Below are 23,222 nucleotides of genomic sequence, written 5' to 3'. Positions count from 1 at the left end.
AGATAAGTCAGGGTCCTGCTGGGGGAAGCAGGGAAATTTGCTGTTGAAACAGGTCTCCATACCAGCACGGTACAATTTTGGTCTAAATAATTATACAGTTGACATGATGGACCATACACAGCACTGCTCATCCATACGGCTGACTGTGCAGTGGAGATGTCTCTTTTCTTGCCCATGGAGGAGTCCTGCTGACTTCTTCAACAGTGCAGGTCTTGATGTGATGACTGTGCTTGGGAGAAGTAATTTTTTGTACAGCTCAGGTGCTGTGTGCTGAAGCTAAACTTGTTAATGTGGACCAAAATCACATGGGTCACGGTGAGTCCATGCTTTACTGTGCAGTGTAGGTAAAGGGCTTTCAGTCAAGGGCTTTCTTCAGGATCTGAATGGCTGAATAACACTTGAAGGAGAAAGTACTTGTACTGAGACCTGGTGCTGGATCCCTTCTTCTGGATAAGCCTCACAATTGTCTTTATCTTTTGTATGTCTGTCTGCAGAATGAGAGCGATAATTAATGCCCAATGGCTCTCTTGGGTTCTGGCAAAGCCAATACTGATTTTCTGAAGTCAGCTCAGAAGTACTGAAAGCGCAGTTTTAGGCAGGACTGTGGGTCAAATGTTTCTCCATTTGGCTCCTGCTCCTTTGATTATCAAACATCTCTTGAAGCTTTTCAGTCAGCATGAAAGTGAGAGCATCAGTCTAAGCTGAGGATGTCATGGACATCAGATGATTACATATGCCAAAAGACTACCTTAGCTTGACCTTGGAAGAGGGAAATGGTCAGCATCAGATTTATGTATTTTTAATGCAGCTTTTCATTTTTAACTTCTTTCAAACAGGCTTTTTTCCTTTATAGATCTTTTCTTCTGCAGCATTTTGCAAATGCACCAGTCAATTCCTAAGGAGCCAAACTTCAGCCTGCTCCTTAAAATACCTCTGTGAGGCCCAGAAGGGACATTACCCCAGCTTTGCAGACAGGGAAGCCAAAGCCCAAAGAGAGCAAGAGCTTCACCTGATTCTTGTTACAAGTAATGAAAACAGGAGATATTTTCAGTGGCATTGAGTCTGTGGGCTCTGCTAGCCAGGTGGAAGGTCATAGGCTTTTGGAGAGCTGGAGCTCCTGTCTCATCCAAGTGCTGCTTGCCAGGAAAATGCTCATCCTGGAGAAGCAAAGGCGGGGTTGAGTGGAAGGATTTGTGTCTGGGACTGAAGTGTGCTGGGTGGTGCGCAGCAAAGCTGAGAATGATGCTCAGAGATTACCAGCTAGCGGGGCCAGGGAGAGTTGGGTGTTTTAGGAGGGGATGCAGGTTGTTTGACAGGTGTGAGACCACACAATGGCTGATGGTTTCATGTGTGTCTCTGGAGCAGAGGGGAATGATGAGATACATACCACTCGCATGCCTGTGCTCTGGCTTGATGTGGCCTCACAGAGCAAATCAAAGCTTTTGCTTTGAAGGCAGAGGAGGGGGAAGGGACTGGCTTTGTTCTGCTCTTTGGAGAGTGCTGGAAATCCTTCAGACCAGAAGACTGCACCCTTCATTACCCTCTGGGTTATATGCCTTATATTGGAAGTATGGCTCTGTCATGTGAAGTATTTGATTATTTATACAGATAATGTTTAACAGAGTTGGAGTATTAGAATTAAACAAGGGGTGAGCTCCCAACTTTGCATGGTTAAGGGCTAATAAAACCTCTCTGATCCAGTGTTTTCCTTTCACCAGAGGGGATTTTTTTTCATTAGCTTTGGAGTGTTAAAAAGAGATCTCCTGTGTTTGAGTCAAATTGATCTGTTGGCTCCAGACAAAGAGAACGTGCAAAAGTGTCAGCTTAACTATCCAGTCGCCACAGATGCAGGAAGCCAAAAGTTTCAAGGTGAGTTTAATTGGTATCTTCAGTGGCAGTAGGTGCGTTCAACAGCATCTGCCTTGGAGGCTGGGTGATGTTTGCAGCCCACCCCAGGCATGGAGGAGCTGGGCAAACAATGGACTGGAAGGTGGAGAGTAACAAGAGGCTGGGCTGCCCAACACTGGCTTTATCATTTGTGCCAGCTTTCACCACGCTGTTTTGGCTATTGACTTGCTGCAGGAGAGCCTGGAGATGTCAACTGGTGACCCTTCAGTCATCACATCTTCTAGGGGTGTTGAGCTGGGATAGTGTTTCTCAAGTGTTTGGCATGAAGATTGCAAAGGTGTGCCCAGAGCAGCCCCATGGCTGGTGTGGTCCAGAGTACAGTAGGAGAAGGGCACAACAGTGGGGACTAGCTGAGCTTAATGGAATCTGCAATGGGATTGATGTCACAGTGGTTTTGGTTTTCATTTCTTTTTAGTTCAGTTTACTCAGACTTACCGATCTGATGGTGTCTCACCCCAACATACTTCATACCCATTGCGCAAGTCCAGCAATACCTCTTGGTGGCACAGAGCTCTCCAGGCTGTGGTTTATACAGTAATGTGGTTGGAGATGGTGAGGATGCTGATGTGGGGTTTCACACCTTCCTTAAGGGGAAGACTGAAGTGTAGGGCCCTTGTGGCATCCTACACATCTCGTATGGTGGGGTGTTTGTGACTGCCCCAGAGGTGTCCTCAGTGCTGTTGCTCTGCATTGCTCACTTAAAAATCAGGTTGATTTTTAGCAAACCACCAGGACTGAAAGCAGCCATGACTGCAGACTCACCTCTTGTATTTTAGGTGTTCTGCTGTGCGTTTTCTTTCCTTTTTATCTCCCATGCACTTTTGCCTGCACGAATGCTGAGTATATTATGAATGTAATTTGCTTCTCCTTTGGTCCAGTGTATTGATGCAATTGATAACTATTGAACTGGAAACGGGAAACAAGGGAAAATGTCTAAAAGCAAGGCTATTGGAGTGGCTGTTGCATGGGTGGAAGATGATGTTTTGCTTTTACAAATGTACATTGTGAGCATCAGGGGAACTCTGCTCCTTATCGTCCTTCTCCTCACTGTAGATGATGTAGGAAGCTGTACTGACAAGTATTATTTTGCTGCTTCCACTCAAGACTGTCACCTGCTTGTTGGCTGGGTGGAGTGAGACTGCTTTCAGCTCTCCTGGGAAGTGCTGGTCTCTCCATCCATGCTGTTTGTCTCTAGGCTTAACAGATCAGTTTAGAGAAACAGGGAACTGCATTGATTTTATTAGAATACACCTCCTCTGCAAGATGTCAAGGTCATGATCTGTGAGACCCTGTAGACAAATGTGCTCATCACTAAGATGCACTTATCTTTTATTTCAAAATGTCTAATTTTTTTACATTTCACCTGCTAAGTCCCAAATTCAGTGCTTCCTCCTCTCAGAGAGCACTGAGCTCTCAACCCAACATAGAAGTCTGTGGGGTTTCCATCTCCTACAGTGGAAACCCACAGTGTGGAAGCTGGGTCTTGAGGGAAACAGCAAGTGGAAAGTGCAATCTAGGATAGAAATATTTATTTTTTAAAGAGAAGTGGCAATCCCCTGTACCTCTGCTGCCCTGTGTGCTCCTTGTCTATTTCAGATTTTGGTAAATTTCTTGTTTATCTTGAAGAAACAAATGGATAAGTAATGGCAATTGCTCTCTACAGAGAGAAAGGCTGCTGATGGTTGGAGTAATTTTAATTTGGCATATGTGTTGTTGAAGGTCTGTTTGCCATTGAGGCAAGTGCATTGATATCAGAGCCAGTAAAGTATGACCATTCCCTGTGCTCACAAGTGTTGGGTTTTAAGTTATGCAAGTAGTTCAGGGCAAGGGCTCAAGGGGAATTGAGCTGGTCTTACTGGGAGCTTTGAGGCTCTCGTCTCCTTTAGCTCTGGGTATATTTGAAACCCAGCACAACTGGACAGGTATCTTCTTGCCTGTGCATCACTGGGCAATCCCAGTGTTGCTCTTCCAGATGAACGTCATCATTCGATGTATGGTGCCAGGTCAGGTCTCGGCCCTCTTTATGTGCCAGAAACCCACACCTGCTTCCTTCAGACTCCCACCCAAGGTGATGCTGTGCTGGTTTGGAGGTGGCCAACTCTTAAATGTCATACAAAGCCCTTCTGTGTGAATGTGGAGACAACAGTGGAGTCTGGCTGTGTATGCATCAGGGTCATGTTAGCATCACTGAACAATTGAAGGAAGTACTCAAAAATCCTGAGCCATGACAAGAACAATGATACCTGCTTAAAATGTAAGGAGCTTTAGAAAGAAAACTGAGTTTATTTCTGCACCTTGGGGGTTTCAAGATCATGCTCACATCTTCTTAAAGTGCCTGTGATAACCATGTGACTTCACAGACTGGGGCTTTTCCACCACAAGTGGTTTGATAGTGATTGACAGCCGTGTGCACTGCAGATCAGCATCCTGGTAGGAGCTTGCAGGAGGCCAGCAGATGTTGAGGTGGCACCTCCTGGAGGAGGAAATGGTCTCTGTATTATCTCCTGGCTATTTCTCATCTGCAAAACCCAAGTGTCGGAGTATGTAATGCCTGATGCACAGTTGGTGCAGCAAACTGTGGTAGTTGCTAAACAGCTATGAAAGCAGGGTTAGCAGCATCCACCATCAGGGCATACAAAATTCACCTGCATGGATCCATTTTCAGGTGTCATCTTGGCAAGGGCATCTTTCAGCCCTCTCATTTACAGCAATTTTGGAGTGATGCAGTGCATTTAGTCAGTGGCTGTGGTTCTTGGAAAGCACAGCCATGGGAGTTTACCCAAGACCTTGCAGATATTCCAGGCTGAGCCCAGGGAGGTTGCCGGGGGGAAGACAGAACTGGCAGTTTCCTTCCTGGGGAGACAGCAGTGGAGCATGGGTTCCTCACATCCTTGCTCACTGCTTCCCAGCTGCTGTCCCCTGGCCATTGTTTTTGCTGCTGGACTCCTCTGCCTCAATTTCCCAGACAGGTGAAGGGGGAACTTTGCTCCTGGTCAGCAGAGAGCAGGGAAGGTGGCAGGTTGCAACTCCTTGGGTGCACTCTGCCGTCTGCCATCTCACCAGGAGAGAGACCCCTTCAAGCCAGGGTGTGTCTCCCACAGTGTGTGGCTGGTCCTCCTTTTCCAGCCTGTGAACCCCCTTTCAAGGGTCAGGTGAAGATTTGCCCACAATGCTTTCCAGTCTCTAAGTTGGAGTACAGTCCAATACTTGGATTATGTGGTAATTAGGGCAACTCCTAAAAAACCCTCTGTTGAGATTGTGGGTAAAACCACATTCTCTCAAGTTACCAGCTTCCTTTTTCAAAGGGAAGAGAGGAGTCAACTCCTAGACGCTCATCTGGTTTTGCTTTTTACTTTGGTTCATTCCCATTATGCTGAGCTCACTACATTTTTGGGTTTTGGTTGCTTCCAATTCCAAATTGAGATAAATGTGCTGATAACCCTTTGGCACGTGCAATGTCCGCTGCCAGGGAGCCGTGCCTGGCTTGTCCCACAGAGGATGGGGGATTAAGCAGGAACTGCAGGCTGCTACAGGGGTGGGATTTCACCCCAGTGATGCTTTCAGTTTGTATTTCAGTCATACAGCAGGTAGTTGTCTGGGCTATTGTAGCCCTTTCCCTTTCGTTTTCCCTTTCCCTTTTTTGTAAAGGGACTTAATTACTGAAATAAATCAGTGCTTAGAGAAGCTGGAGTCCGTCCATCCACCTCCAGAAGGGCCTCATGGCACATAATGGGAGAAGACCGCCACTAAATGTCTTGCATCACACTTTTCCCCTTTCCCTTCAATCCTGTGTATTTAGCATGAACTGCACAATATAGGTTTCCTTTTGTTTTAATCGTGATGAGTTCCAGGGAGAAGGAAAGGATTGCTCCCTTGTTTTTCTTTCTACTGTAGCCCCAGCCATCCCGATGACAGATCTTGTCATTTTCGATGTTTGCACTGCATCAAAAGCAAACGGAGGAGCCTGCAGTCTAGGCTGTGGATTGAATAACAATGTTTTTCCAGAAAAAAAAATCTGTGAAGTTTTAATGAGAAACATGAGTTTTGCAGAGGCAGCCTCTATACCGCAAAGCGATGGCTCCTATCTCTCTAGGTAGCAGCTTTTGTGGCCCTTTGTGTTTCTGAAGGCTGAGAAACTGTGGAGTCATCTTGAACTTAAAAGCAGGGAAGCGCTCATGTTTTCCTGTGCATGGTGGATCTTCCGTGACAGTTTTCCAGTTGCACGCTCCTTGTTAAAGCAGAGGTTGGTGATGTGCAGCTGGGAGATGCTGGGGACAGTGTGTCCAGAAGGAGAAAAGGTAGTGCCAAGGGGCATTACTGCACAGGAATCTGCTTTTCCTGAAATATCTGCATGGTGAAAACTGTTGGTGCAGGAGAGCAGAGCATCTTTGTCAGGCATCTGTCTCCCAACCACATTCCTTTCAAGCAAGGAGGGCTGCTGGGGAAATCTCTACTCTGCAGACCTCCCACTGCCTTCCTGACTTTGCAGAAGGGTCATGTGAAGACTAATGTGATCAAAAGGGTTTTTAAAGTGTTATTTAAAGTGTGTTGACTGTTCTGCAGAGGGATTTGGTCATGGAGAATTGGGCAATTTGACTGCATATCAGCTGTGACCCAGAACTTCACTGCAGGGTCTCACCAGAGAGGAGATACTGGCAATTGAGGACTTTTATGTGGTTGCATCACTTGGGTTCTTCTTATCCCTCTTTGATTTTTCCTTACAGTGCCTGAGCACACTGCCCTGCTATTGCCCTCTGAAGTGTGTTGAGCGTCTTCTGTGGAAGTGTTTTTATTAGGGAACCATTTGTCAGGCTTGGGGAAATGGCCATGCCCAGGAGATGGCAACAAGTCCAGCAGCTCAGGCACAGCCTCTGGGCTCTATTGAGCTGACACTTTAGCTATCTGAGCAATGTTGGGTATGATGCATACTTTGATGGGATAAAAACGTGGTCCATGTGGAGGAGGCATAAAACTCATTCACCAGCAGATTGAGTTGGGCTTGGGAACTGCCACGGCACACTTGGATGCTCTGCAGGGTCTCTCCGCTGTCAGAGCTGGTGCTTCTCAAACAGCCTCAACACACTTCACCTGCATGATGCATGAAAGCCATGTGACCCTACAGGGATGTGTGCAAGCACTGACATCTCTCCTGTGAGAAGCCAGCAGAGGATGGGGGACTCTGGCACGGGGCCAGGATGGATGCGGGAGGAGTGTGGAACCAAAATGGAGATGTGGGAAGCAAAACATGACAGCTCTACTGCTCTTCTCACCACTTCTGCTAAAAAGTGTTGCCCCCTCCAAAGTGTAGTCCTGCTGGAGATCCCCATGTATGTTACCATTTCCCAGCTCTGTACAGAGATTCCAGGGACAGGAATCAGTTGCTTTCCTCAGAATTGTGGAGCAGATGTTACACCTTGTGATGCAAAGTCCTCCAGCCTCTTGCTGGATGGTTCCTCTCATTTTGCAACTTACGGGTTGAAAGAAAGCTGGGAAAACATTTTTTCCATGTGAAATCAGGTTTTGTGCTTTTCATTCACCTCAGGTTTTGCTGGATGTTGAAATACAGCAGTCAGTCTTCCCAACTTTGACACCACCCCTCACCTCCTCTTCTGGGATGCTCTGGTCAGGGCTGTCACCAAGGGCTGGTGACCAGCCCAGGTGCTGGCATGCAGCAGGTATTTGGATGACTCCCTGTCATGGAACTGAAGTCCCTTCCTTCACAAATACACTCATAGTTTCCAAAAATGATTCTGGAATAAAATGTCAACAGAGGAGGGTGATCTGGAATAGCAATTTCTGAATAATTTATTCTGTCATGAGTAGATAATTTCCCTGTATGGAGCAGCCCTAATAAGCTCCAAAATTTAAGCTTTATTGGTTTGGGGGCCAGAGTGAGGGAGGAAACCACTAAGTTTTCATGAAGTTACTGAAATGACCTAAGCTCTTTAAGTATAATTATATTTCTGCAATATAAAGTGTGTGTCTGTGGTCTCCTTAGTGAAATTTATAATCTTTATATACATATACATACATATATATATATAAAAAAGCTGGTTCATTCTAAACGAGGACTGTAGAAGTCAGCAGGAGAGGGGAGTTGTCCTGGTGCCTGCTCCAAAGGTCTGTCCCTACTCTTGAATTGAGGGTGGAGAGCAGAAATGGCAAAACGGTGTCATCTTCAATTTTTTTCTGCCTTGGGGGAGCAATTTTAATGCAGAGTCCTTTTCTATGCTTAAAAGCGAGGTTCTCAGGAGGAAGTTAATTGACCTTTTCAGCAAGTTTGTTATTGAGACCATTACCACGAATGCTGTTGAAAAGCTTTGTAAATACAATGTTAACAACATTGGCAGTAACTTAGAAAGTCAGATGTTATCCTCCCTTAAAAATGAAAGAACTATTCTTAGTGGAAAAAGTGTTCTTTTGGGGAAGAATTTGGAGCAGATTTTCATATTGAATCTAGGCTGCCTCATTCCCTCAGAAGACTTCTGAGGGCCAGGAAAATTATAACTAATAAGTTCCCTATAAAGCGTAGAGCTGCTATTTTAAGGTCTGGTGTCTCAGGGAGGATCAGGGTGGTGTCCTGCTTCCCTCCATTGCTGCACAATGCCCTGGTTTGATATTGTTCCTCGTTAAGCTGGCTGCTGGTCTTGCTCCACGCAAAACCAAAGTGTGGGAATAAAACAAGTCAGGAGGTTCTCAGGCTTGGTTTTGCTTTTGATTTGTGATATTAGTAAATTGAGTTTATGTTTTGGTTTGAAGATGGTCTGTCCACTTCTGAGGCAGCTTTAAGTGGCAAAATGTGCATTGAATGCAATTTATCTTTGCATGTTTGGAGATCAAATCCAAAGCTGCTCCTCAGCTTCAGGCTAAGACTTGGAAAATCTGCCAGTGGAGGAGGATGGCTATGTCTCAGAAAAGCAGGTCAGCAAGGGGAGCAAATATGTTGAGAGAAAAGGATGCCCATGGCTCTGAAGCAACTTCTTCCACAAGCAGAGGGTACCCAGGGAGGAGGCCTTAAGCCAGGAACAACAGGGTAAGGGCTCTGGCATGGGAAGCACTTTGCTTTTAGGGTCTGGGATTATGTTTTTGTGGGGCTAAAAGTTCTGTGACTCACCACATAAAAAGATCATGAAGGGAAGAGTGCTGCTCCATTTGGCTTTTGACTGTGATGAAGTTCAGTGATCCCATCATGGTGACACTTGCACAGAGGGATACGAGGCATTTCCTAATTAAAACTCTTTTATGTACTGGAAGCCAGCTTCTCAGCTGTTGGAAATCTGGGTGGCTCCATTGAAGTCAGGAGATGACCCCAGCTGAGCCTCGTGTGTGAGTTTTGGCATCTCCCATCAGATTCCTTGAGGCAGCTGAGGTGGTGACAGCGTGGGGCTGGGTCTGCTCTGTGGCCGCCTCAACTGATGGCACGCACGAGCCCGGAAACTCCAGCAAAAGTGAATTTCCTCCCTGTCGTGGGTATTTTCTTTCATGCTTGAAAACAGCCCTGCATCTGTTGAGCAAACACCTGAGCTGTAACAAGGAACTGTGTTGCTCCTCGTTCAGATGTAGCCACTCATGAACTCACGGATGCTTTGAGGATGGTCACAGAGATTGCTGTTTTTTCTCCCTTGACATAGAAATGGTGTGTTCACCAATTCTACTAAAAAAAAAACTGCTGCACATCCTCATCTTTTTAATTCCTCATGGTTTTAAGAAAACTTTATATTCAAGATTACTGTAAGTTACACTGCAGCAGTAAAGAGCAGAGACTTGACAGCATTTTGCCACTAGTTGCCACTACATGGGCAGCACATGCTGGCAAAGATGTGGTGAACTCACCCTCTCTTCAAGCTCTTTCTGTTGCTTATGCGGCTGCAAAACTGGCATTTGGATTGGTTTGAGTTGGATCTGACCTGCAGAGGAATTCAGTTTGCAGGGCTGCACCTCAGCAGAGGAAATCAGACTAAGCTTTAAAACCAATTGTATTTTTTCCTTTTTTGCCCAAACCATATGTCTTCAGAACAAGAGTTGCGCATCTGGGTAGATTAAAAACCATTTGCAGAAAGGCGTTGGAAGATTATGGAAGGTGATGCTTGAAAGGGTGGTCTTGGCTTTGAGGCTGGCAACAAAGACCCAAAAATCCTGCTTCTTCAGGACTGGACAGGCAGCAAAGAGTGCTCCAGGCTGGGGGGGAAAATGGAGAACATTTTCAGTATTTTTGGGTAAAGTCACAGATTGGGACTAGGAGTCTGAAGCATGGCCTTGGGCCAGCCACCCCCTGAGCTGGGTAGGGGGAGGGAAAAAACCTCCATTTGAGGCTCCTAGATAAACAAACACCAGAAATCTCGTAAGGGTAATAATGGAAATCGCTGGGAAATTGAGTTAATACAAGGGCATCTGTGTAAGTGAATGCTCGGGACAGGGAAACGGCTTTGTTCTTTAACTCTAGTAATGCTGGAGCAGATGGGAAGCGTGGTGTGCTTCACGCATTAGCTGGCTCGGATAAAGAGCAAGGCAGAGGCCAGTCCTCTTGGCTGTTGAGAGGTTAACAGGGATAGAAACCAGTGGATTGACTCTTCATTTGCAGGAGGTGTTGTGGGATCAGAGCAGATGGCAGAGAGAGCGTCCCTCCAGCTTACTCAGCTGCTCAGAGGCGCTTATGGCTCCCTCCAGCACAAACAGCCCCACTGCATCTCCTCTGCTTACAGCTGCAGCTCTTGCTTCTTCCCTGGCCTACCTGGAGAGGTGATAAAAGAATATTTGTCATAAACCTGTGGTAGTTGGTGTCTGAGGCTGTAGGTATGTGTGGGAACACTTGCAGACATCATGCATGCTCTCTAACTCATCCGTGTCCCTTTGTTTCCTCTCCTCTGGCAGCAGCTCAGCTGCGGGCATGGCTCCTTCCTGGGGGCTATTAATGGCCTTTGTTAGCTCTGTGAAAGTAGAGGTGCTTTTCCAGGGTGGTAATGACCAGGCAAGGATAAGTGCGTGGTTGGGGACAGGGAGGAAGGCTGTGAGGAGAGAACATTCAGCAGAGGAAGCACGCCTGTCTTGTTCTGGGACAGCAGCATCCTCCTGGGCAGCCGCCCCCTGCCTGCTTTATCCCTGCCAAGGTCTTGCTCAACAGCAGCACCTTTGCCTGTGGTCACAAAAAAGAATAGCTTTGGGGAGGAGGGAGGATGGAGTAGCAACTCTGCTCATTGACTCGCTGGAAGCCTGAATTCCCTATTTTGCAAGGGAGAAATGGCAATTGATTCAGCCTTACCCTCTTTCTTTTTGTCTGCCAGTTCTCTGAAAAGGCACATTTTATCTGTGTATGACAACACCTGCCTAGGGTGCCTCTCATTGAGCTGCTGAATCAAAAGAGCAACAAGAAAAGTGGGTTTAATTGCACACATCTTCAGCAGAGTCTTTCTTGCACTGGCAGCACAAAAGGCCAGCCCTGTGCTGGTTGAATGGAGCCCGGGAGGGCTGGGGCACACCGTACTCTCCGTTACTATCGGAGGCAGATGATTCACTTTGCTGGAGCATTGTCATGTGCAAATGAGTTCATGAGCCCATCTCCTTTCCAACTGCAAGGTCAGGGACTGAGCAATTGTCAGCATCAGCCGGCTGGAGGAATTGATCTGGAAGCTGGAAAGCTTTGGGAGACTTTACTAACCTCTGCTTCCCACTGCCCGAGTACACCAACACCTTCCTCCCGTGGGTGTTGTCTACATTACAAATATTGACCGATTTTGAGTTCATGTTTAGAAAGCTGCTGTTTCGAGGCACGGAAATGTGACTGAGAATGGCTTATAAATAACACTTGGTGCAGCAATTATTATTCATTGCTAGTTATGGCTTTCACACAGTGGAAAAACAAATGGTTTTTCCACTAGGAGCTGGAACTGCAGTCCGTTTAATCACTAAAGAGCTTGGAATCACTTTAGTTTAAAATAACTTTCCGCTGTGGTTTGGAAATTTAAAAAATTATATATTTGGGTCACGTTAACCTAGTGTATACAGCTTGCACTGAGAATTTCAGTTTACCTCATCTACATCTGCTGAGCCCCATAAATATTTGTGCATTTATTCCTATTTGGTTTTGCAGAGCTCCTGGCTGCCCCAAGGCAGAGCTGCCCAAACAGAGATTTGTAGTGGGGTTAGTCTGGCTAGGGGTGGAGTCCTGGGAGCTCAGCATGGAGTACAAGAGCAGAGAGGAGCCAAGCTGCTGTCTGCCACAGCCACTCTCTGACTGGGATGCAAGGTTATGTGGCTGCTGCCTTCAGGAAGCTGTGTGGGTGGAATTTCCATCACGTTGCTCTGAATACAGGCTGGCCAAAATATCAGTCTCAGGTACTAGGAGGTCACTTGAGGTTTTGACAGCCAGGTGTGCAGTGTCCAGCCGCATCCCAGCAGCAGTCCTTGCTCAGGGCGTGGATATGGTGCATGTTTCCCTCTGCAGAGCCATTCCTTGCCCTGCTTCAAGGTTTCCACAAAGACCAAGAAACGCCTGTGGAGGAGACAGAGGAGTCACAGTGTCGTGCAAAAGTGCTCCCCATGTTACCCATGTGTTACTGCTCGCCATCCTGTTGCACAGCAATGCCAGTGCAGGATCCTCAGGGTTAGGTCCTGCAGGTGGCTGCTGTTCTGTGGTGGTTTCCACCCTGGCTAATGCTCCGTGAAAGGCAAGCAACTGCCATTCCTGGGAAGAGTGAGCTAATTTTTTCCAACTGGCACAACTTTGTGAATGACAACTGTGACTTCTGTCTGGGCTGCAGTGTGAATTCTGAGGGATGGCCGTGAGCCACAGCTGCCAGAGGGAGCAGAGCTGAGTGCTTGGGTTCCTAACTAGTGTGGTAGCTGTGGGGTCCTCCCCTCCCTCCTGTTCCTTGCAGGTGTTGGAAGGCTCTTGATGCCACAGTTATGAGAAGGGAAGGGGTATGCCTGGGTTTTGCTTGGTTTGGGGATTTAAATTTCCACGTGGCATTATGCCTGTCTCCAAACTTCAGGATTTTGATGTAACCAGCTTGAGTGTTGGCTTCACCTTGAGTGGTTCACTGGAGAATGCAAGAGGGGTCTTTACAGCTGGCCTCGTGGTGGGTAGGAGCTGCAGTATAGGCTAGTGGTTTCTCCTGATGGTTGGCATGTGGACATCTGGGTTAAAGATGTCCAGCTGAAAGAGTGTCTACTCTTGCAGAACTGGAAGTTTGTAAAGCTCCTTTTGGTTGAATAGGTTTAGAGATTAAAGAATTCTCCATCCTGGTTAAAGATGCTTCTGTTGAGGCCTTAATGCTGTTGTCCTAATAGCAAAGTCTCCCTCACTGGAGCACCCTGCTAAAGGCTTGATCCTTTATAGCTCTTTCAGAGCCCAGGGATGTTTTGTGGATCCATCCTCCTCCCAGCCTGCAGGGTTTCTCAGCTCCAAAAAGGAGAGTGCTGCCCAGCTGATGAGTTTTAAGTCCCACCCTTGTGGAGCTCACAAACTTCTAGAAGACAGTCCTGGGGGCTGTTTTAATTTAAATCAGATGTGCAGTGTCCAGCAGCAGTAATTCAAGACAGGTCCTTGCTCCAGTGTTTTGTCCCTATTTGGTGAGTCAGATGGGTGGGATTAGCTCATCATGTCCTGTGTGTCTGTGAACACGGGTGGCACCTTTCTGTGCTCTTTCTGGGGCAGTTACAAACCCTCAGCTCCTTTTGCAGCCTTGATCAAAGAGACACCAACTGGGAAGCTTCTGTGGTAAAAGTAGGAGAGGGTGTTCTGGGGCAGGGAAAAGGCGTCATTGTTCTTGGGACAAAGCTAAACTCTGGTGGGGCGTAATGAGTCTGTACTTAACAAAGATGGTATTTAATTATTTCTTTTCCATGGTTTTCAAGCCTTGGCACTGTCGCTTTGCTGGCAGCAAATCAAACACCAAGTTAGTTTATGTTAAGAATTGAAGATGAAGTCCTAGATAAGCACTCAGCTCTAGGAATGTCTTAAATTGAAATGTACAGGGAGGACACGGAGGAGGGTGTGTCTTTGCTCTCCGTGCAATCCAGACCCCATGTCCAGGGCTCTCTACTGAAGTGCTGGTATCACAGCTCTTACGATGTTTCTTGCTTCTAGGATGTGAGATGAACAGAGAGGAGGGTACAGTGACAGTTGTCCTTTTTCAGTGTGACTTGTAGGCTTTTGGTGATGATAGCAGCAGGGTTTTGCATGGACCAGGAGTGCATGCTTGATGGATGATGGAGTAATCACACCATAACCCATGTTTTAGCCACCACTCTTCTCTGGGACAGTGATATCCATCACTGCTTAGCTGGTGTGCCCAGCACTGAGGGTGCTGGGGTGGGGACCTGGCTGCAGTGCAGGACACATGTAGTAGCTGCAGCCTGACCTCCCATTAATGTAAATATTTCCAAATAATGCCTCTGTTCCTGCCAGGTCCTCTCTCTCCCCCTCTACCATGTTTAGTTTCTGACTAAACTTTTGATAAATGTTCTGTATAGAGTTCCTAGTTTATCTTAAGTAGACCTGCTGCCACTACTGCTAAAATCTAAACCAGTGCTTGACTTGGGGCTCCGGTGCCAGATGAACTTGGCAGTTGACATACTGGATGGTCTTGTTCGATGTACAGACCCTGGCTATGGGTTGTGAGGAATGGCTCTTGCAGCAGATGGGAGAGCACAGCTTTTGGGGTGCCTGAGAACAGCCTGGGGAGTATCTGGACAATTTTTCTCTGTCAGGGATCCGGATCAGACCACAGTTGTATTTTCAGACCTGTCTGAAACAGGTAATTTGGTTAAATGAGTTCCTCCAACCTTACACCAGTTAGTCCCAATTGGGGCCTGGCCCATAGTCCCACTAAAGTAAGCATTTCAAGGCAGTGTTTATGGCCAGTAATTTGTCCAAGTGTTTTCTATATATGTGTGTATGTGCCTGCGGGCATACACACAAGTATATACATACATACTTGCTCAGGAACGTGGTTTCCAATCCTTTTAACTTGTTCAAAAAGTAAACTAGGGAGAAACTGGCAGTGAGTCGAAGCCGCCTGCCAAGCATTGCAAACCAGAGAAGTGGTAAAACATAAACACTTTGGAGTTTATCCTCGGGATTTATATAGTTTGGCTGCTGGGGGATGGACTTGTGTGGAGGGGGAGGCTCGTCAGCTCCTGCCATGCCGCTCCTGCGGCGCCGAGCCCAGCGCCTCCACAGCTGCACTTCCACTCCTGGCAGCACGTGAGCAAGAGGGTAGTGCTGTGGGTTTGTCCATCCCTGCTCTCCTGCTCTGCTAGCCACATGGCGTGGGGTTTCGGTAATGGCAGCAGAACAGGTCTACTTTTCCCCCTCCTCTGCACTAAAGTAAAAACAGACCTCCTTGACGCTTAATCAGATTTGAATGTGTTTTTTGGCGTGGCTTTAAAGAGACTGGCAGTGAATAGCTGGTTTTGATGCCATTTATTAAAAACCTCTGATAGAATTTGTCTCCGAAAGCTTTTGTAAGAGCTGGCAAACGCACAAGGGTTTGATGCAGTTAATGTATTTTAGTCTTCACCCCCCCCTCCACCCCTTTTCCTTTTCTGTCACTGATTGTAGGGCTCTTAGCCTTCTGCTGCCTTCTCTGGGGGGATGGCAGTCTCTGCAGGGACCTGTACACACTCAGGCTTAATAAGTTTGCAGTGGCATGGAGTAAAGTGAGCATCCTCTTCAGGGAGGAGGGCTGGGATGGGCGGTGTGGGGTGCCAGGTCCCACACCACCTTCTGACATGAGGGCACTGGGTGGCCCTGGCCATGTTAATTAACCTCCTGGTGCAGCCTCATTCTCCTTAGAGGAATGAGGCCGATGAGTGGGGCAAACCAAGATGTCCCTTCATCAGGTGCTGGGCAAGTGCAAAGTGTTTTTGTTGGACCCACTCAGCAGTTGGACCTGAGAAGGGCTTCCTGAGACTCCCTCTCAGATTGAGGTTGATGGGCATCCAGTCTTTCCTCACTGACTCATCTGTCACTTGCTTGATACATCCACCTTCCTTGGACCCAGAGAACTTTCTGAGCCCATGTAATGCTCCTCACCAGCATTTTGGACTTTTGGGGGCTTTTATTCATACTTCGTGCCTGAGGGTGCTGCAACCCCTGACAGCGTGGTGAGGACTGTCAGGAGCAACATAACATTGGTGTGACCAATTTGTGGAGCTCAAGAACAGTTTTCCTACAGCCTGCAGTTTGGACTGTGCATTTCTCCTGTCGCTGCTCCTTGTTTCCACTGCATGGAAGAGCTCCAAGATGTGGCCGTGCCCTGGAACACACTACCTGGTTGAGGGACTACAGTTAGAATTGCTTTGCATTTAGTTTGTCTGCCTCATCAAATGTGGCCTTTTTCTACCAGCCCTCACTCATGTGATTTGCAAATTCAGTGAGAGGGAGGTGTGGTTGGAAATGACTCCCAGGAGGGAAACAGACTGGGAGACTTAAACAAATGGGAACCAAGCAGCTTTGCTCTTCCTCTGGGGGTTTGTCTGTTAAATGCACTCACCAATGAGCCTGGCTGCATGTGTGCATTGGTGCAGAAGTGTGTTTGTACACATGGGCTGGCGTGTGCTGGGTGCTGTGCTCCTTGGCCTTGCCTCCTTCCAGAGTTTGCACGGTGGTTGTGGTCAGAGGAAAGCTAACCTGGCCTTTCTTTCTTCTCCATGTCCTCTCCAGGGTTCCACCTCAGCGGGACAGTAACGGAGCCAGCAACTGCAACGGAGCCAGAGGTGACCTACAAGGTGGCCATCAGCTTCGACCGCTGCAAAATCACCTCAGTGACGTGTGGCTGCGGGAACAAGGACATTTTTTATTGCGCTCACGTCGTGGCGCTTTCACTGTACAGGATCCGCAAGCCGGACCAGGTCAAACTCCGTCTTCCCATCTCAGAGACCCTTTTCCAGATGAACAGGGACCAGCTCCAGAAGTTTGTTCAGTATTTGATCACAGCACACCACACCGAGGTGCTGCCCACCGCCCAGAAGTTGGCTGATGAGATCCTGTCATCCAACTCGGAGATCAACCAAGTGCATGGTAATTCCTCCCTCCTCACTGGGTGACCCAGCACTGGTTCAATCTGTGTTTGGGCTGGGATGATAGTTTTGATGCTGACAGTGATGGCCTTTGTTTTGCCATTTGTCTGTTGCTGCACAGAGAGAGCTGGCAGTGTCACACTGATGTTAAAGCATGGATGTTGGGACAACATCATCAGGGTGTCCCTGCTCTGCCCTTTTTTGTATGTGTTTGTCTATCAAATATCAGCTTCAACAAGCAGGAAGAGGCAGAGCAGACAGGCTGGTGGTGCACAAGGCACAGCTCAGAGTAGAATGGAGAAGCCAAGGGCAGAGGAAGGCAGCACAGTTGGTCCCCAGCACACAAGGAGGTGGTACTGGGACCCCACAGAGCGAGAGATGCAGTGGGGATGTGGTTCCTCCATCATGCAGGGACCCGGTGTCAGCCCCAGCCCTGCACATTGCTAAGTCAGATGCGGCTGAGCTGGCAGGAGATAAAGCTTTAATCTCCATGGGCGTTAATTTGCCCATAATAAATGAGCAGTACTGTTCTGACCTACTGCACAAAGGCAGGGGAGATGTGTCCTGGGGTGTTGTGTTTGGAAGATGCTTTTTACTTCCTCCCCTGGAAATCTGGGGGCCAATGCCCATCCCAGTCCTGTTCCACTGGCCAAGGAAGTGGCCCAGGCTCCTGGGGGTCCCCTGCTGTGCCTTTCCAAGGAGTGCAGGAGCTGAGGTTGCCCAGGGTCTGCAACAATGAGCCACTCTGCACCGTGCCTGTCCCACCAGCTGTAGAGCAGAGATAATAAACATTTATCTGCCACGGAAGGGTGTTGTGGGGATTAACGCATGCCTGGTAAGTGCTGCGAAGATGAAAAGCCCCATGTGTAGCCTAAAATATCATCTGAACTGGTTGAATCCACATGTAGAGATGAGGTCAGAGGTTCACCTCCACTGTAGGGGTGATGGCAGTTCTGATCTTAGATGTTTTCCCCTACCTCTGTCTGGTCATTCCTGCTCCCATATTGGGAGCACCCTTTGTCTCCTTTCTTGGGCCGTGTCTGCTACGTGTGTGGTTGTGCTCTAAATAACTGGCTTTTGCAGGGGGAGAAGGGTCCTCAATTTTTGGCATTACAAAAGAATGAGGAGCTATGATACTGCAAGAATCTGCTGAGGGCCATTCCCTCGCTGGGCAGATCTGTCAAAGCGTAGTCTGGGCAAGATCCCTTCCTGGCCATTGTTTGAGGCTGCTTTCTCCTAAGCAGATTGAAGTAAAGCTTTTAAGGCTCTGAATATTTATTGCTCTAGAGTCAGCAAAAGGCTGGTGACTGAGAGTCTTACAAAGATACAGATGTTGGCTCCGGTTCAATATCTGCCTCTTGTTTTTACAAGTGGTTTTAAAAAAAACAAAGCAAAAATTCTTGGTCCCTTCAGATTTGTGCAAATTCACACACTCCAGCATGCAATTTTAAACCAACGGAGACACGTTGGCTTACCCCACAGAAGGTGGCACCTATCTGATACCCCTATGGCTGCCCAGCTGCTCATGAGCAAGGAAATGCCTCTGCAAGCAGGAGAGCAGATTTATCTCATCCTGGGGTAGCATGCATGTCAGTTTTAGGATGATGAGATGATCTAAAGATGATCTATAACTCATAGATGTTGCACCCTCTGAAACGGAAGGCTCAAAATCCCTCACGTCCAAGTTCAGAGTGATGCTGTCCAAGGCTCTGACTCTTGATCCTGGACAACGTTGCAGATTTCGCCCTCCTCTTCTTGCCAGAAACACAACCACAGTGTAATTCTGTTGCAGAGCTTCTTGAGCCCAGGGTGAGGAAGGGCTACAGGCATGTGGGGCTGTGTATGGGAGAGCAATTTTGGGGTCTCCAGTTGAAGGAGATCCATATGTGTCCCCCATCTTTCTAGATGTTCATGCATTCATAACGGGTCAGTGATCCTGGGACTTGTAATTCTTCTAGCTGTGCTTCACACAGAGCTTTATGCACAGTTCTTGACGGTATCTAGTTCAGACCCTTGGGGTCACACCTTTGTTCACCTTGGGGTTCAGGCCAAGGTGACTTCTGGCAGGCCAACCTCTGCAACTCAAACAGTAGCCCAGTGTGTGTACTGGACAGCTGAGGTTATTACATCTCGGAGAAAGAATAGTCTTTGCAGAAATCCTTTATTCCCTCCCCCATCCATTTCTTCTGATGAGAGGTCATTGAGCTTCATACAAGCATTGGGTCTTCCCTACCTGCTTCTGGTCACCCAAAAGGCTACTCCTTCCATATTGATGGTGAGCACATGTGATGGAGGAGCTGATTCTGCACCAGGCTGGCTGGAAAATGCTCTTTGTGCAAAGGGCTGATTTTGTAAAATAGGCTTTCAGGGATTCTCCTTCTCCTCCTGCAGAGCCTGAATGGCAGAGAAAATTACCAGCCATTGTCTGGCATGCTCGGCTCTGGGCATCGGAGCTTTGTTCCTTGCAGGAGTCTGTAGCCGTGGGCTGTGCACCACGTGCCGATTTTCCCGGCTGTCTTCCTAGAAGGAAATGCAAACTATCCAGTAATGATGGAGTCTTGGAGTGCAGCCAAAGCGCTCGCGTGTTCTCGAAGGATTCAGTCCAAGCAGAGCTCCTAGGTGTGCCTGCTGCTCTGCTCCCCACTTGACCTCTGCCTGCAGAAGTGGGTCACGTTTCTGCTCCTGTGGCCTGGCTGCAAAGGGCAGCATGCTCACAGTGAGAGTATCTCGCATGTCTGGCACCTCCATGCTCAGCAGCTGGAGTGGCAGCTGGAGTGAGGAGACATGGGTGGGTTTCAGTGCTGTGGTGTCCCCTCCTCAAGGGGACAAAGCTAGCAGTGACTGCCCAGCATGGAGCAAGGCTGTGAGGGTGTCATTGTGCCAGCAAAAGTGTCTCATAGCTGCTTGGCCTTTCCCAGTGGGGTGAATGAAGGGAGCAGCCAGAACCTGCATCTGGAGAGCTTGGATCCAACAGCCAGGACTTCAGCAGAGTGCATAGTATCTGTTGATGGCCACCTTGGCATCCTGCTCCCTCTGCTTTTCCAAAACCCTCAGCCCAGGGCTTGCATTGGTTTACTGTGGTGCCAGCCTGGTTTGGGCGAAATGCAAGCTGAGTAAGTGGGTCAGGGCCACCAGCCACAGTGGGACGCTCTGGGGTTAGGTGAGTCTGTTGGAGCTTTGCTACTGGGGGATCCATGTGCTACCTCTGAGAAACCTGGAAAGAACACATCTTCCTGAGGTGTGGATGAGGAAGAGAGAGCAATTGCTTTGGTGCCATAAAGTACTGCAAAGAGAGCCAGGAGATACTGGAGAGGGTAATGCTGAGAAAAAGCTGAAATAGGAATCGTAGGCAGAGAGGGAGATTTTGGGGGCAAAAGGAAGAGGGGAAACTCAAGCACCAGTGAGTCCTGGCAGCAGTGCTGGGTTTCCTGCTCTCACATCATGGATCTAGCACCCATCAGCAGCCAGTGCACAGGATCTAAGCCATGCAGCAGGCTTGGGAAGCAATGTTCATCTTCTCTGCTATTTTGGTTCGTGTTTGTAGAGAATGATCTGAATTTATTTTAAGAGGAAGACCGGATCAATTTGGGGTGTACAGAAAGGAAAGGTGTGTCTCAGATACATTCCTTGAACTTGGTTGGGATATCTGGGCTTAGGAAGCAAACACTGGATTCTTCCTGAGGGCAAAAGCAGTCTGTGGTCAAGGAGAGGAGGCTGATGGAAACCACTGCAGGGCCAGACAGAGTGGTCATTAAAATCTGTAATTAGAAGCTTAAAGACAGGACAGTGCCTGTGAGCCCAGATTTGGAACTTAGAGGTATCTCATGCACACTGATTAATTTTTCCCCTTCCTTGGGTGAGGAGCAGGAGGTTCTGGCAGGCCCAGTGTTTGCAGCTCTGTAAATGACCCTGCTTGAGTGGCACTTGGGCATGGCTGAGAGTGTTGCTGCCCTCAGCCCAGGAGACATGGCTGGGGACAGTCTGTCTGCCCCATGGAAATGCCAGTGGATGAGACTGTGTGGTGCTCTGCTGATGCCATTGAAGGGCTTGAGATGCTCTTCTCAGGCAGAAGTGGGAAAAGGCACAAAACCTCTGCAGTTGCACAGTGCAGGGGCAGCTCCCTCTGAGGACAAGTCAGTGTGACTCACTGAGGGGCCTCTGTGGTCCTGCAGGGACTCAGGAGCTTCCTTCGAGGAGCGGGTTTTGAAAAATCCTCAGGCTTTGGCATGGGAAAAACAGATCTGCTTATGCAAAAAGTATAAGGAGGCCTCTGCCTCATCCAGTCCCTGTTGTCCTAGATGCATTCTTGACCACCTGGAGCCTTCCTTCAGCTCCCGGGCTAATACTGTCCTTCACCTGTTGGTCCCTCTTGCTCCTTGTGCACAGCAAGTCGGCTGCCAGGTCGACATGCAGGAAGTCCCTGCCTGCTTGTCCTGTCACACTGAGCCAGGGCTGATGTTTGAGGAGTCCTGGGGTGGTCTTTAACTTTCAGGTCATCCTGAGACAGTGTCTGGAAGGCAGCACTGGTAAATCTATTTGAAATTCTGCCTTCCCGCAGCGGAGGAGGAGAAGGTCAGCTCTCCAGGGAATTCATGTTCCTGTTTGCTGAGCTGATGTGGATTTAAGGGAAAATAACACACCTGAGTACTGGAGAGAAAGGCAGCTCTTCCCCCTTGTCCTGCAGAGCCACTGGGGTTGCCAAATGACCCCAGGGCACACAAGTGGTGCTTAATACACAGCTTTCAAAGTCAGATACTGGTACCAGCTGGATCACAGCTTCTGTCCACCATACTGGGATCCAGTCCAGATTCACTTGCCCCATTGCTATCAGGTGTGTTTGAATCTTCAGGCCATCCTGGAGGCTCCCCTCAGCCTGTCTTCACTTGAAAATGAATTGAGAGCCTTGGCGGAGCTCAATTCCTTGCTTTGCTGCTATTTTTAATCCCTTGTTAGAGTTCATTTCCTTCCTGGTGCCTGGTTATTTTCTCTCTGAGGTTTTTTGCTGTTTGCTTATTTGTCCATGTCCTCCCCACTCCCTGCCCTGAGCTGTTCCTTCACGTCTGTTTTCTCTCTGGACACTGAAGAGGTGGCCCAGAGACATTCAGCAACACCACTATGTGCAGTCATGAGATGGCCCTTGTGAACTGCCACCACGATGGCCAGCCCTGCTCTGGACACCACTGACATGGGGGCTGGCACGGCCAGGCCCTGACTACTGATGGATGCTAGGCACATTTGGGTGGGGTGACTATGGGGGTGATGCTGGAGGAATCATCTCTGTCCATAGGTGGCTTTTTGCATCAGTTTATCGCTCCAGACACTGGTTAAAAATAGTAATTACCCTTTTTTTTCTAGGTGTCACCAATCCTGCTTTGGGTGAGACACTCTGGGAGTGCTTTCCATGCTACCTAGCTAATGTATCTCCCCTTTTTGGGTTCAGGAGCTTGGTTTTGGGATGTGCCAATGCCTTGTCATGGCTCACAAGGTCCCACTGCCTCCTCAGCCCTGGAAACCTGTGGCATACCAGTCCAGGAGCACCTTTTGTTTTCTTCATGTTACGCAGCTAATTTCTGAGCGAGGAGTTGAATTTTCTGTGCCTGGGTTCATTCTGTTTTCTCATTTGTGGATTTTTCCAGTCCTTATTTCTCAGTCTTTGTATTTGCCTGGAGAAGTCTCGCTTGGCTGTCAAACAGTTAAAGCCCGAGCCCCCTGCAAGCAGGGAGTCCTGCTCAGTGTGTGATGGATTGCATTTTTATCTCTGTTTCTACAGCCGGTGTAAACAGGCTGGTGAAACACTTTCCACTCAAGATGTGCAATGGTGTTTCCTTAAATCTGAATCCGGCAGGACCAAGATCCAGCACATCTGAAACAGGGCTCTTTGGAGCACGAATGCTGCTACATGAGAAATGTGTTATGCAGGCGCCGGGCTGTTTTACATGCCGTTCCCAGCTCCTTTGGAGCTGAGACATGGAATCACTCATCAGCTGCGTCACAGCATACCACTGCCGAAGCCCCCACGGTGTGAACGTTGGCAAAGGGAAGTGGACAAATCCTGCCATTAATATTTAAACCCAGCACAAATTCCGTTGTTTGCTCTTAAATGTTTATCCAGCTCCACAGCATAATTGGGCAGCCTGTTATCTGCCAGGTTGTGTTGCACGTGTGGGAATCTGCTATTACAGCTCTCTCTCTGAATATTTTGTAGGAGAGCAAAACACATTTACAAGCAAGTTTGGGTTTTATTTGGAGGCGCAGGAGGCGCGTTCCTAATTTGGCTGCGGCCCGAACCCCAA

The 23,222-nt window shown here is 48.2% G+C and overlaps 1 protein-coding gene across 2 annotated transcripts in view; it reads left to right on the top strand.

The window, feature by feature from the left end:
• Positions 1-23,222, top strand: part of ZSWIM5 (zinc finger SWIM-type containing 5) — a 97,812-nt gene that overhangs the window by 51,746 nt on the left and 22,844 nt on the right. For both annotated transcript variants that reach the window (XM_071565613.1, XM_071565614.1), the window contains exon 2: positions 16,574-16,930. In XM_071565613.1, coding sequence (XP_071421714.1) covers positions 16,574-16,930 — 357 coding nt within the window. The remainder of the gene's footprint in view (positions 1-16,573; positions 16,931-23,222) is intronic.

Source organism: Pithys albifrons, chromosome 10 (genome assembly GCF_047495875.1).
Source record: "Pithys albifrons albifrons isolate INPA30051 chromosome 10, PitAlb_v1, whole genome shotgun sequence".
NCBI classification, from domain to species: domain Eukaryota; kingdom Metazoa; phylum Chordata; class Aves; order Passeriformes; family Thamnophilidae; genus Pithys; species Pithys albifrons.
The sequence above is the reverse complement of the archived record's forward strand: the minus strand, read 5'-3'. Positions and strand labels throughout refer to the sequence as shown.